Source organism: Tenrec ecaudatus, chromosome X (genome assembly GCF_050624435.1).
Source record: "Tenrec ecaudatus isolate mTenEca1 chromosome X, mTenEca1.hap1, whole genome shotgun sequence".
Lineage (NCBI taxonomy): Eukaryota > Metazoa > Chordata > Mammalia > Afrosoricida > Tenrecidae > Tenrec > Tenrec ecaudatus.
The window spans coordinates 136,082,124-136,097,706 of record NC_134548.1 but is presented as its reverse complement, the minus strand read 5'-3'; the positions used below and the strand labels follow the sequence as shown (position 1 = coordinate 136,097,706).

Below are 15,583 nucleotides of genomic sequence, written 5' to 3'. Positions count from 1 at the left end.
AGGTAGAGCATGTCCACGGGTACAGACAGATAAGAGCTGAAAACACGGAATCCAGGACAGATAAACCCCTCATGGCCAATAATGAGATTAGTGATACCAGGTGGCAGAGGGGGTTGGGAGAGGGAAATGGGCTAGCCTATCACAATGATCTATCTATAAACCCCTCCTAGGGGGATGGACAGTAGAAAAGTGGGTGAAGGGAGACAGCAGTCAGTGTAAGACATGAAGACATAATCTATAAATTATCAAGGGTTCATGAGGGGGTGGGGGCAGGAATGAGCTGATAACATGTCTCAAAGAGAAAATGTTTTGAAAATGATACTGCAACACATGTACAAATATGCTTGACATGATGGATATATGGATTGTGATAGCTGTACGAGCCTCCAATAAAATGATTTAAATTTAACAACAAAAAAAGACGAATAGCACCATGTCTCCTCACCAGTAGTCACATTGGAGCTGTTCTTTCAAAACAAGACACGTTTCCAGTCGGTGCTCTTATTCCTGGTCAGTCACAACCAAGGGAAACATTTCGCAGTGACCCTGTTCGTTCTCAAATCTTGCGTTAAAATTCCCTGAACCAAGCTCCAAGATAGTCCAGATCACTTCCCATCCCTTCAGTGGTCTGTCGCTGATCTTCCAGCTCAAGTTGCACAGACTTTGTCCAGTATTTTCAACCGGTCTCAACGTTGATAGACATTCATAACGAGGTTTGTCATCAACATTTCACCATTTTGGAAACAAGGAAACCATTTGTACACTTGATTTTTTTCCCCTGTAGTGCTGTCGTAAACTGTGTTCAACATCAGGACAGTTTCTGCACCACTTTTCCCAAGCATGAAACAAAATTTCAAGGCTGCACACTATTCTCTTAAATCAGCCATCACAAAATATGAGGTCTGAGCAAAACTGCTTTTATGAAAAAATTCACTGTGACCAGCTGTGTCCCTGGGTGCACTAACACCGTGAGTTGCTGGATGTTCTCCTAGCGGGAAAAAGACGTCCTGTGAAAGCTCCGCCTAGTGGAGTACTTTTCTGTTTTTTGGGGGAAACCCTTCATAGTTATAGTTTCTTCCTATTGTTGAATTGTATTCCATGGCATATCCTACAATTACAATTTGTTGGTCCATTTCCTTGGTGATGAACATACGTGGGTTTACCTGATTAGCAATAAAACTGCTATGACTTTGTATATAGAACAAGTCTTTCTTACTGAGTGGTTTTGTCATGGTTAGTGTATATTTCATTTTTCAAGAGCCTGCCAGCTTGGCAAGGGGATCGCCCATTTTAAAATTCCATCGGCTGCACGTGAAAGTTCCAGTTGCCATTTTGGAGTCACTTTACATTGATAGATGATCATACTGGTAATTTATTTTTGCAGGTGCAGTAGGCAGGGCGTGCACAAAATATTTAGGTTATTTTTTCCCAGAACTTTAGGGAAATAATATTTTTGGAGAATTTATGAAAATTTGGAGCATATTTTAGTAAGACGCGATCACTGTTTTAGTCCATTTCTTTTTCCTCATAGTATGAGAAATGGAGAAAATGCATTAAATTTTGATTTCATAAAAAGAGGAAAACAATACTTCTGTATTGGGAGTTTGATTTTCTATGTGATGACTATGATATTGTGACTCAGGCAGAGTTAATAGCTGCAACTCTCGAGAAAGGGTAAGGTTACAGATCGTTTTCTTGATAAATTTGTTTGCAAAATCCTCTAAAGTCATTCATAGGGTACCAAACATCTCTCATGTTTAACACAACTTCTTGCAAACTTAGAGGAAATCTGAATTCATTTGCCTACTCCAGTACAGTAGTTAACTTGCATATAAGGGCTATGGCTAATGAAAAATAATTTAGACTGTTAGAATCCCATTCAGCTTGATGTGAGGCATGTAGGAACTGACATACCGTATAGACTCGACTATTAGCTGACCCGAGTATAACCCGAGGTACCTAATTATTAACTGGGAAACCAGAAAAACTCATTGACTCGAGTATAAGCCTTGGGTAGGAAATGCAGGATGTGAATTAACACAGAGACCGGAGGGGAGAGACGGAGCGCAGCCACAGACATATCCTTAACAGTTCAGCTGTGGGTATAAGTGAATCACTAAGGGTGCTTCTGGGACTTGGAGCCTTAGGACAGCTCTGATTGGTTAGATGTGAGTAAACAAACATTCAAAGCCCTGCAGTGTCATTGGGGCTTTGAATGAACAGAGGAGGAAAGGCAATCACCCGAGAGATGTTACACCTCGCTTGGGTACCACTGACACGTGTGTAAGGTGAACCCCACTTATACACGAGTATATACGGTAAATTGAGGGAAAAGGAGATTCATATCTTATGGTCATTCTGGGTCATAAACATGTGCTTCATTGAGCTGAATAGTGGGGTGGAATTGCTTGTTTTATTTTTATTTGTTCCTCTCATCTCTTTGAATTTTTTGAATTCTCTTAAGTTAAATGTATATTTGCTGTGATTTGCAGTGTAAGGAAATTATAACAGCTGAAGCCAAATGCATTTAACAACAATAACAATAATAATATAATATTAAAAGGCTGACGGATAGAAATGTCTATCAAATATGTGCCTGTCAGCCCTTCTTCGCTAACCCTAGCCCATTAGCAAGGATAAGTAAGTATCCATACTTAGCGCTTCTTTGCACTCTTTCTTTCCTTGAAGTACTGAATTGGCTACTTTCTTCTCTTGTGCCATCTACCTTCCTTTGTTGAACCCCCAACTCCCCTGGTATCTTATTTCACCAGTATCGTTACTTTGTTTTCCCTCTTTGGAATGTTATAAAATCATACATAGACATAGAAATCAATAGTGAAATTATATTTTGTAGCTCTTTTATATATGTAAGATAAACCGACTAAAAATTGTGGTCTACTTTCATGAACCTGAACTTCTAACTATTGATTAGAATTCCAAATAATATGACATAAAAATTGAATCAATGAGTTAATATCTATAATGCATTGTTTGAATTAATAATGTGATTCCCTTTCACTAACTTGAGTAAGAACTGATGAGACATTATGGCACAGAAGAACGATTATTAGTGTTTCATCTTGTTTTATAAGTTATGCTTGAAAGTTAATGACTTTACTAGAAATGATGTATACGTACTCCCCTTTTGATTTTGTGTATATCTCATCTGTTGCAGGATGTTTTAATCTGGATCCCAATAGAGTTTTGGATGTCATTTTAGAAGTATTTGAATGCAGGCCAGAATACGATGACTTCTTTATACCATTATTAGAATCTTACATGAGTATGTGTGAACCGCAAACATTGTGTCATATTCTTGGGTTCAAATTCAAGTTTTATCAGGTAATAAAAACCAAAACCATATATATATATGTGTGTGTGCATATACACAGGTTAATCTCATGATTTTATATGTGCAATTCTGAATTTTTGTGGGGGATTAGCATCAAGCTGGGTTCGAACTGAGGCGTGGGGATGAAGGGAAAAGAAAGAGCTATGTACAAAGCATGGGATCGGGAGGACTCCAATGTGATGGACTGAAGTCTCTAGTATATTTGAAGCTTGGTTTTTATACTCTTCTTACACAAGGGAATTGGTTACAAAACAAACATCAAAGAACTTAAACATTCCTAAACTTTTATCTATGCAAATATTACTTAACTAGTCACAGTTTCTTAATCTTAGAATAATAAAAGCACTAGGTTCAAAGACAATCACATGGATATGCAAGATTCAAGAGAGCCTCAAAGAGATCATAAATAACTGAGTTATCCCTCAATGCTTTTAGCAGCAAAGTCACAAATAACAGTCATTTTGCAATGCTTTTGTCTGCAGAGACACAGAGGCACAGGGGACTAACTAGTCACCCATCAGTAAACACCTTCATCAGCAGGATGCTTCCTACAGATTTTATTTTATTTATTTTCAGTTTCAGTTTATTCTTGCAGAGAGAGATGCACTGTTAGCTAACAATACAGTGTAATAAGTAGTAGCAGTAGAAGAAATTGATATGCAAGCCCAGAGGGAAGCATGATTAATTTTCGTCCTGGGAGAGAGAGGGATTATTTTACAGGCATGCCTTTCTATAACTTGGTCCTTGAAGGATGAGTAAGAGTTTGTTGAGAGCTTTCTCTTCAGAAGTAACAATGTGAGAGAACACATGGTTGTGTGAATGTACATACATGTTGAATGTATGATACGGTTGAATTGTAAGATGTGGGTGCAAGAAGGGGCAGGAATTGAAGCTAAATAGGTAGGCTCACTTTAGATCATTAAGAGACTCAATATATATGTAGAGTTAGAACTTTATTGTAGTGATAGTAGACATTAGAATTGTTCCTATATGTGAATAATACATACTTATGCCATATTTTACATAGTTTTTTCCCATTTAAACCACTATAATAGACATGTCAAATCTCCATACCTCATTATTTTTCCTTCAGTCCATCATCTATTCATTCTATTGCTGCTGTTGCTTTTAAAAAGAGATCCAATTGAGGCCCTTCACTGCGCAAACTCTTTTGCCTTTGTGATGATTTAAAACTCCTGAATGAAAAAAACAAACAAACAAACAAACAACAAAAAAAACCTCCTGAATGTAAAAAAAACAAAACAAAACAAAACAAAAATAAAAAAAAAGTTTCTTCATAGTGTAGCCTTGAACTTTTCTTTCCAGGCTGATCTTTAATTGTAAATCTGATATTCTAGTCCTGTCAGATGCCTAGCCATTCCCCGCACTTATGTCTAGGCATTCCTGTGTACTTGTGTTTATGTAGTTCCTTATAACTAAGAATTTATCCTTACCCAGTCCTCTCACCTCTCTTTTGTTCATCTTGTGAATTCATACTTATTTCTGAAGATCAAGTGGTACTTGCTCTGTAAAGTCATGCCTGACATGATGCCCCTGCAAATATGTTCTCAAAAGACTCGATACATACTTCGAATACTATCATCTGTTATGTAAACGATGCCTTATCTCCTCCATCAAATGTGTGCAACTTAGATTCTGCTTTCGTAATTTTCAAGGATTAGTTTACTGCTTTGCCTATAATAGAGCTTATTGAATGTAAGTGAATGGATTCTGTGTTAGAAACATGATTTTCTAGTTAGCAGATAGTTTGGAAGATTTTAATGTGTCCTTCACTGTCCTTTTGTCTATTTGCTTGGAATGATCAATTAGCCAGGAATACACATTTATAGTGTGTTTTACTATATGCTCTTGCTTTGCTAGACATGGAGCATGTTCAAATGAAGAATTCCTGTCCTGCTGGAGTTTGAATTACAGTTTGTTTGAAGATTTTTTTGAATTCTCAAGTTATATATCACTGCTTATATATATATATTATATTGCATATATAATATGTTAATTTTTAATTTTCTGGCGTGTGTCAGAAGACAGAAAGCAGAGCTAAAAGTATATAATACTTTGAGCCCAAACAAAGCATGTGAATAGGTTTTAGAGCCAATTTCTTATACCTTCATATTTGTTTAAAAATTCATTATGGCAACTGCTCCTTTTCTTAATAATAAGCCAAGGAGCATACTCTTAATACAGGGGAAAAGAAATTCAAGTATCCCATCAGTTTTTCAGATGTTCCATGGGAACATGAAGCCAACTGCTGACGTGACAAGATAGCTGAAATTCGCCTTGGACATGAGGAATTAGGATGTCACCAAAGAATAGAAATGTGAACCAAGAATTGAGCCCTGGGATACTCCACAGTGAGGGAGTGTGGGAGAAGGGGAGGAACCAGGAAAGGAAGTTGAGAAGGAACAACATAGGGAAGCTTAATGGAGAAAAAAAAAAAGGACCAACTGTTAAATGCCTTTGGTGGTCCATATTCAATGAGGACTGGACATTATATTGACCATTGGATATATGAGCAAGGAGATTAAGGCTAGCCATTTTGGTGGTTATGGTAGTATGTGACTGTGGGAAGAGCAGATTTGGAAATTGACAAGCTCTTTTGAGGAATTTTTACACAGGAGGAGAGAAATGGGCTGGTAGCTAGGAGGGAAAGTTTGGTCACAAGAAATAGGATTGTTTGAAAACATGGGAGAGAGAACACTTGTATGCTAATGGAAATAATTGAGTGGAAAACTGGTACTAGAGGAGAGAGGGGAAAGTGGTACTAGAGGAGAGAGGGGAAAGTGATCAGAGCATCAACGGTGAGTAGGGTAGAGAATAGTCTTCATTGGAGGGGGATTGGCTAGGGGGAGAGAGAAATCACCTACAGTAATAGGTGTTAAGGCAATCAGTACTGTGTACAGTTTTTTGTAGGCGAGTAGATGTGCTGGTAATTTGTAGAAGTCCTAATGATGGTTTTATTTTTTTCACTGGATAAAGAATATTAGAATTAGAAATCGTTGTGACAGAGAGTTAATGAACCTGAGAAATAGGACTTTGCCCGTAGCTTTTTCGGCCTCTTGAGTTGTTGGATACATGAAATCAGCATTTTGTAGAGATTGTATCAATTGGTAATGGGAAAGGGAATGATACGGAGGGAGTAGTTGAGATAGGTGGAGAAGCAGATATTTGGAAGAGTGAATTTCAAGGAACAGAGAAGCCAGTATAATGGGAGGATTACCAACATGTAGTATTTGAAAATCTTCCAAAATGAAGTAGAGTGGAGACAGGGATAGTGAATTAGAAGCTAAAATCTTGGCAAATTAAGGTCAGTGACTCAGGTCTCCATAGATGGCAGGATTCTCTCCCTCCATAAAAAGCAATTTATATTAAGGATTCATGAGGGAGGAAGAAAAATGAGCTGATACCAAGGGCTCAAGTAGAAAGAAAATATTTTGAGAATGAGGATGTCAAGAAATGTACTTGATTAATGAATGTATGTATGGATTGTGATAAAGAGTTGTATTAGCCCCCAAAATGATTTTTAAAACAGCAATTTATATGCTGGCAAAAACTATCAGAACCAACTTTTGCAGAACTCTGGAATCTAGTAAAACAATGTTCAACAGGCAGAGGAAAATCTGACAGAGAAGTTATTATTCTGTGGTAAGAGAACACGTGTTCCTAACTCCTTGCCTGCCATCCTTCACTCACTCATTACATTAGCAGCCCTTTTGTGTGGGTTGTCAGTGTCAGCTGGAGCACAGAGTGCTTGTGCTTGTGGCCCTATGACTGCTCTGTAAAGGACTGGTGAAAAGGCTTACCCTTTTGGCATCTTGAATAGCTTTTGTCAAAAGCATTTAAAGGTGTTAAGTATTGGTCAGAGCAACCTGGGACAAAGGACAACAGTTGGGCCAGACAATATGGAGAGAATGAAGAGTCTGGGAAGGAGGAAGTTGGGGATGGTTTTTGGGGAAATAAGGAGCTTTCAAAACCACATATACCGAGGAATTGAAAAGGTCAACCACATATCCACTGCTGGGGGCATGCTCAGTAAGGGCGTGAGATGCCCCTAAGCTTTCATGTCTGTTAGTAGGAAGTTAGGTGCCTGGCTAGGTTCCGAACACCGTTCTAATCTGCAAAGACTGGGAGAGTAGCCTTTTCCCTTTCTCATTTGTGTTGCTCAGGGTGTTTAAGAAATAACTATCAGTTAGGTGTTGGGCAGCTAACTGCAAGCTCTGCAGTTCATAATCACCTATTTTTCTGCGGGAGAAAGACAGGACTTTCTCAGAAACTCACTGAGGACAGTTTTCTCGTCCTATAGGGTCATGAGTTGGCATCGACTCAGTAGCAGTGAGTGAATGAGTGACAGCAATATATCATATGACCATTAACGTAGAACACAGACTTCAGTGTCCTTACATGACAAAGAATGTACTGTATAACTTAGTTTATATCAGATTTCTAATTAAAAGGCAGAGTTTGGCAGAAGGATACATCAACATGCTGCCTGTAAAATATTTAGGTCCTAAACCAGACATAGGTTGAAAATGAAAGGATAGGAAAAGAGATTCCATATAACTAGTAAAATAAAAAAAAGTTAGGGTGGCTATACTCATAACATACAAAATAGATTGCAAAGAAAAGTTTTACAAGGGAGAAGGGAAGGTTTTATATTGATAAAAGGTTAATTCATCTGGATGTAGCAATTGTAAACCTACCCATAGCAAACCACAGCGCCACCCAATAGATGTACTTTATAATTGTTGGGCATTTCCTGTATCCCACTCAGTATTGGGTAGAGAAACTAGACAAAAGTTCAATAAGAAATAGTACAATACAAATGGGCTTGACACAATGGATGTATGTCTGGATTGTGATAAGAGCTGTATGAGCCCCAACACAATGATTTTTAAAAGATGATAAAGTACAATACTACAGACCACTTAGACCTGCCACTGTTAAGCAGCATTCCACTCAGCACCTGCAGAGCGTATATTCTCCAGGTCTCAAGGTTGCAGAGCATACAAGCTGTCTTTGAATTCAAAGGAAAGTTTAGTAGAATGAAACTAGCTGTCAGCCACAGTGGGAATTAAGAGACTGATGCGAGATGCAAATCTTAGAGGGCTTTCGGAAGAGTACAGGGAGCCTAGAGACAATACTAAAATGCAAAGAAAACTACCCAACCTCAAGGTTCATTAGTGTATGTGTGTGGGGTGTGTATTGGTGGTTGTCTCTAGACACCATCTGACTGGGTTATAGTGAGCGTGATATACTTGAAGGAGAGCCAGATTTCTGTTGCACGGTTTTGGTAATTGTGGGTCCTGAACTGCAGTGGTCACTGTGGCAGAGCTTCAAGAAAGGAGGAAAGGACAGAACCCTGTGACCCAGGAATCTGGGAGTTCTTGTGATTCATTTCACTAGGGCTAAAAAGATTAATGAGAGTACTTCTGGTGCGTTAAAGTAAGGGGTTAATCAGATTCTGTGCTTTTGGTCTGGTACCCTGACTATCATTTCTTGTTTACTTAACTGTAACAAACACTTGAGGACTACCTGTTAAAAAACTGAAGTGAAGCAGAATGTCTTATTAGTTTGGTTTAATGTATAGCATAGTCATCACAGTTGGAGGAGGGCATCACACACAATGGTCTCATTTTCAGTAGAGTTACAATTCGAGTGTTATGTCACCGTTTGCTCTTTATTTGCATTTGCCTTCTTAGTATTTGCCAGTAGTTGTCACTTAACCTATCTGTTCACCTGAACCCCAGTAGTTTTAAAATCCAAGAAAACATTCCTAAAATTGATAGCATTCCAAAGAGCTTGTATTTTTTTTGTACAGGGTTCTCAGGGCTAGCCTGGAATTGACTTTGTCATTCTTGATTCTAAAATGTTGTAATATGTGTAGGAGCCCTGATGTTGACAACTGTTAAGCTCACCGAAAAGTTGGTGGCTGGAACCCACCCAGTAGCTCCTGGTGATCTGCCTCCTGTAAAGCTTACTGACTAGAAAACTCTACGGGGTAGATCCACTCTGTCACATGGGATGACTGTGAATCAAAAAAGTGATTCAGTGGCCCTAACAACAATTGTTTAAAGGAAAAGTTATTGGATAAGCAGATACACTAAAGATACAACTCAAGAAATCAAAGTAGACAAAGTATAGAGCAAACACAGGGTTCTGCATTTCCGCATTTGTTAGTCGCATCCATTTGCTCTCCCCTGAGAACTCCTTGTAAAAGTGAGTTAAGAAAACTCATACACAAACAGAAACCCAGACTGAATATTATGTAGTAAAAAGCCACTTATTCATTCAAATGGGAGCATGCACCCTAAACTCCGTCCATTCTCAAAATGTTTCCTTGTGCTCATCAGGACTTTGTCCCAGTGTGGAAAGGGATGGTGACATCCTAATCTTTTTCTGCATTCCGATATGAAGGAGAACAGAGAGAGCAATGAAGTATATTCTTGGCCAAGAGACTTTTAACTTATGAAAGATTGATTTCATTTGCATTTTATGTGCTAAATAGAAATATTTTCCTTTTATTTTTTTAAAGGAACCAAGTGGAGAGACTCCGTCGTCTTTATACAGAGTCGCAGCTGTACTTCTACAGTTCAATCTTATTGATTTAGATGATCTCTATGTACATGTAAGTCAAATGGTCTGCTAAGAGTATTTGGTTGTCTATTTATAGAAAACTATGGAGGACAGTGAGAGCCTCTCATCCATCTGCAAGGTACCTATTCAAATCAAGCTTCTGACAGATCCCCTCTGGCCATAGTTGAGGAACTCACAGCTTTAATATCATGCAGAGATTATTATAAACTTGATTATGGTTGATGGTGCTATGGTATGATACCCGGTCAGTTGACCTCTCTCTTGACCCATCCTGAATTTGCTCTAGGTTAAAATATTTCTCACTTGTTCCAAGACAGATTCCCCACCCCCCCTGTGGTTTATCTTAATATTGCTGATGGTCTGTTTTTTTAATAAATCATTTTATTGGGGGCTCTTACATTTGCCCGTGGTTTTCTCCCTCTTTCTTTGCAGTTTTACTTTTGTTATTTATTGTTTCTGCTATATTGCCCAGTTTATGAAACACAGAAAGAGTAGATGCATAGAGACATTGACTGATGTAATAGTTTTATCGGGGAAGGGGGTAAGGTTGAGGGGAATTGGGCAAATAAAATGAATACTGGAGGGAGGAAGGTGCACTATAGAACTGATTGCAACTATGTATATGCAACTCTTTAAAAGTAACAACTATGTGAATTTTATATCAATTAAAGTATTGAGGTATAACTGAGAGGGAAATGATATACAATGTTAACATCTTAAACAGGAAACTTATTAAATAAATTTTGGCTTATGCATACAATAAATTACTATGTAGCCATTAACAACAAAGTAGAAAAAGCATGTAATAATGTAATATGTTGCAGAATGAAATAAAACCTAAGTTGGGGAAGAAAAAAGAAGGATTGAGGGGGGGGGGGAGGAGTATTTGTCTGTCCCAGGGGAAGGGAGGAGAGGAGTAGGCATCATATGGCTCCCACATCAGTCCTTGAAGCGTTCATGTCACTACTTTGTGCTGATTTGATGGAAGACATGAATGTAAGGTTTTTGTCTTTGACAGTATAGAAATCAAATACTTTATGGTCTCCCTTACAGAGTTTGAGGTTGGAAGTGAAGTTCAAGTTCTTAATCGTTATCGAGGCCTTGAGGAGAGAAGCTAAGATCTAACCATATGGTTTGGGCTTCTCTGTATAATAAAGTTTTATGGGAAGCATGGGATACTTCTCTCAAAAATTGTTTACGCATCAGGCTGAATGGGAAACTGTTAGTCTATTTAAATGATATTCCTTGTGTGGATAGTGACTTAACACTTAAACTAAAAATTTTTTAATGGCTGGACCGTGATCTAGAAAATTGTGTATTTGATTATAACAGAGGACTTACAGCCCAACCTATCATTTTGTAAAATCTAAGTTTGTAGTATAAAAATTCCAATTTGGCACTAGGATATCATTGAACATAAACCTGTCTTACATTTTCTGCACTGCCTTTAAAATTATTTTCTGACTATTCTTATTTATTTACTTATTTATTTATGGACTATTCTTAGTTAGTTACTGTGGCTTTAAAACCCACTACTATTGAGTCGATTCCAACTCAATAGTACATATTACGCACTTGTACATAGTTTTGTATACAGTTTTTAATAGCACTTGTACATAGTTTTGGAGGCTGTACATCTTTATGGGAGAAGATAGCCTCATCTTGCACTAGCTGAATGGCTTGTGGCCTTTGGTTAGCAGTCCAACTACAAAGTTCAATGAAACCTAGTCACGATCTTGGAAGCTGTCATAGTACAGCAAAGGAGATAAACAGTGCTGGAGGTATGCACAAAATGCCGTGGAATCTAAGAGATAGTATCTCTGCTTATGAGGAATTTGGAAAGAATTTTACCCATTAGAGATGAGTAGGTATTGGCTGGGCTTAAATGGTGAGATTCTAGAAGGGGAAGAGTTTAAAGGCAGAAAATTTGAAAAAGGCTTCATTGTCTCTGTGGGTCATTGGTACCTAAGGCATGTAGGGGAGACCTTGATGGAGGAGTGAGCGAGCTGGGCTTGCATTGTGAAGGGTCTTCCATGCTCTCGTAAGGAATTTGGATTATTTTTCTCAGGAGAAGAAAGTCATTCAGGATTTAAAGCGATGTGCAGACAGAATATAGAGAAGGGGGAATTTGGAGATTTGCGCATGAATTTAGAGGCCGGGCAGGTCTACTCTGCCTTGTAGGGTTGCTGTGAGTTGGAATCAACAACTTGATAGCAGTGAGCTTGGGCTTGGGGGTTGGTAGGCTACCAGGACTAAAAGAAAGCACAAAGATAAAGATTTATTTAGAAATGTTTGAGTTTAATATTTTACGACATTGCCTTTATTGCTTACTGGTTATTTCCTTTACATTAGCCTTACATACTAACATAGAGTGCACATTTCTAGAGGGTGGGAACTCTTTTACAATCCACTATAGCCTAACCCCTAAATAATGGTTCATTGGCTATATTTTTTCTTTGTGTTGGGATTATTTTATGAAGTTTGAATATTTACCATCTTCCTCTTGAGCCTTTGTCATGATGGAGTGGTGACTGAATACATACTACATTTTTTTTTCTTTTAATAAAAATGTAGGCCCCAAAATAGTAGCGAACTATACTAAGTGGTATAGCCCACCGTGGAGTGTGGTCTTCTCGTTATTCTCCCAAACAGCCCAAACTGGTAAAGGTTATTAAAAAACCCTTGCCTTCAAAAATCAACTTTTGGTAGACATACTATTTTTTTTTCTTGACATACTATTTTTAAATGAGAATTTTTTCATTTAGCGGAGTCAAGTTTACTCCTTTACATGATTTCGTAACTCACCTCTCCCGAATTCAGCGTTTCTCAACGTGTGGGTCGCAACCCCTGTGGGGATCAAACGACCCTCTTTCACAGAATTCACCCGATTCATAATAGTAGCAAAATTACAGTTATCAAGTAGCAACAAAAATAATTTTCTGGTTGGGGTCACCACAACATGAGGAACTGTATTAAAAGGTCACGGCATTAGTAAGGTTGAGAACCACTGCCCTAATTGGAATGACGTAATACTTCGTGTACCTTGGAATTTGGCCGTAAAGAGGAAAGCTGTGGTATTTTTAACAGAACAGGTGCACTTTTCCGTGGCAAACATCACTGGTGTCACGCTAACTTTAGGACCAGGACCTCTAGCAGACAGAAGATAAGAAATTTCAAAATGCACAGGGAATCTAGGGTGGATGATAACTTCAGGACCAGGGGTGTGAGGGGCGATACTGGGAGGGTAGAGGGTGAGTGGGTTGAAAAGAGGGAACCGATTACAAGGATCTACATGTGACCTCCTCCCTGGGGGATGGACAATAGAAAAGGGGGTGAAGGGAGATGTCAGACAGGGCAAGATATGAGAAAATAATAATTTATAAATTATCAAGGGCTCACGAGGGAGGGGGTAGTGGGGAGGGAGGGGGAAAAAAGAGGACCTGATTCAAAGGGCTTACTTAAGTGGAGAGCAAATGCTTTGAGAATGATGAGGGCAAAGAATGTACAGATGTGCTTTACACAATTGATGTATGTATGGATTGTGATGAGAGTTGTATGAATCCCCAATAAAATGTTAAAAAAAGAAAGAAATTTCAAAATGCTGTGGGATCTTAAAAGGTGCCCCAAATTAACCCTGTCAAACCATAATAAAAATTACTTTGAAATTTACAAGATAAACTTACTTAGAAGTGAAACCATGGTTATGAATAAACTAGATTGCTTATTTACACATTTATTGAGAGTAGACAGTGTCTTTATGTGAGCAAGTTAATATTGGTTGCAATATGAACTTGTGATGAATCATTTTTAGCTTCTTCCAGCTGATAGCTGCATTATGGATGAACACAAACAAGAAATAATAGAAGCTAAGCAAATTGTTAGAAAACTTACAATGGTTGTGTTGTCTTCTGACAAACTTGATGAACGAGAAAAAGAAAAGGAAAAGGAAGATGAGAAAGTAGAAAAGGTATGTAATTTATTGTTATAAAATTGAAATTGTCTTCTGAACTTAGAATTATGAAATTTTAATTTTAATAGCTAATCAACTTGTGGAATCAGCACTTGTTAAACGATTTTGATGATGAAGAAGCCTGGTTTTAGGTTTACTAATTTACAAATTGCAGTTTGTTTTTAATCTGACAGTTTCCCACAAGAGGCCGCCGTTTTTTCTTATATTTAATTGCAAAACTCATTCTGAGTAAAATCACAAAATGGATCAATTTCTCCAACTTGTTCTTTATCTGCTATTGCTTCTCTGGACTTAAAAAGATCCTTCAAATAAAAATCAGTGAGTTCTAGTTTCCTGTGGCAAACTTTAATATAAAGATCTTAGTTTAATTGCAGCCTATAGGTTGTCGTTCCTAGTGTCTGCCAAATGTATTTTCTTTTCAGGAAAATAAATATTCTTGAATTTTCCATGGATAATATTAAGATTTCTTACTGTTTCCTAAATGTCTCTGCTGTGATTGTTCATTTTCAGCTACCTGACAACCAAAAACTTGGCTTGTTGGAAGCCTTGTTAAAGATCGGTGATTGGCAGCATGCACAGAACATTATGGACCAGATGCCTCCATACTATGCAGCTTCGCATAAGCTAATAGCTCTCGCTATTTGCAAGCTCATTCACATAATTATAGAACCTCTCTACCGAAGGTATGTTGTGGGATGCTTCAAAAATTATTCTAGTAGAAAAAGTTCAGGCTTCAAAAAAGGTGGCGATACTTATCCTGTCTGCTCAAATTTGTATCAAGAGATAAACATTAGAGAGCATGTCAGTTTGATATAATCAGTGACTTGTCTCCTAAAATCGATACCAGGTGTTGTAAAAGCTGTGCTTTGGTGCATTTTCCACTGGCTAAGAATTATCTGGTCATGTCAGGGGAGGTAGAATTGAAACATAGGAAGTCAGTATGAACCAGAGAAGTTTTATGTCTTGTACTGATGAAGAGGACGGTGCGAACAGTATGTGTAAATTTGACTTCTTGTTGTAGAGTTGGCGTTCCGAAAGGCGCAAAAGGCTCCCCGATTGTCGCTTTGCAAAACAAGAAAGCGCCCAGGCCAGCAGAGACTTTCGAAGACCTGAGGAGAGATGTGTTCCACATGTTCTGTTACCTTGGTCCTCATCTTTCTCACGATCCCATTTTATTTGCAAAAGTGGTTCGCATAGGGAAATCATTTATGAAGGAGGTTAGTAAAACTTTTTTTCAAGTGGAAAACTAAATTTCACAATAGGAATGTTCTGCGTGTAGTTGTGATGTATGTCTAGTTGTTGCCTAATGTCCGCAAATGCTATATTGATGAAGGTTTGGGGACACTCTGTTGTATATTAACTGAAAATTTCCACTCAAATACAGCACATAAGCTAGCCGGTCAGGCCATTTTGTGACAACTGACCTTTCTTTGGACAAGTGATCCCTTTTTTCAAACCCCTTATGAGTAGTAGCTTCGTGGTCTTTGAGGTCCCGTTTTGTTTTATCAATTACTTTTACTTTGGTTGCAATTTTGAATCGTTACCATTATTTAGAGGAAGTCCCTTCAACCACAGAATATTGAGCATCCATTCTTTTATATTGTAAAGTCAACTTTTCATTGCAAGAAAACATATACAGAGAACAGTAC

At 38.0% G+C, this 15,583-nt stretch overlaps 1 protein-coding gene and 1 non-coding gene across 10 annotated transcripts in view; one reads left to right on the top strand and one right to left on the bottom strand.

The window, feature by feature from the left end:
* Positions 1-15,583, top strand: part of THOC2 (THO complex subunit 2) — a 110,745-nt gene that overhangs the window by 39,869 nt on the left and 55,293 nt on the right. For all 9 annotated transcript variants that reach the window (XM_075539318.1, XM_075539317.1, XM_075539316.1 and 6 more), the window contains exons 8-12: positions 3,176-3,342; positions 9,903-9,995; positions 13,776-13,931; positions 14,445-14,617; positions 14,956-15,151. In XM_075539318.1, the coding sequence (XP_075395433.1) occupies positions 3,176-3,342; positions 9,903-9,995; positions 13,776-13,931; positions 14,445-14,617; positions 14,956-15,151 (785 nt within the window). The remainder of the gene's footprint in view (positions 1-3,175; positions 3,343-9,902; positions 9,996-13,775; positions 13,932-14,444; positions 14,618-14,955; positions 15,152-15,583) is intronic.
* LOC142435365 (small nucleolar RNA SNORA4) lies at positions 12,532-12,673 on the bottom strand. Its single transcript, XR_012781433.1, has one exon. It is a non-coding gene; the product is annotated as a small nucleolar RNA SNORA4 (small nucleolar RNA).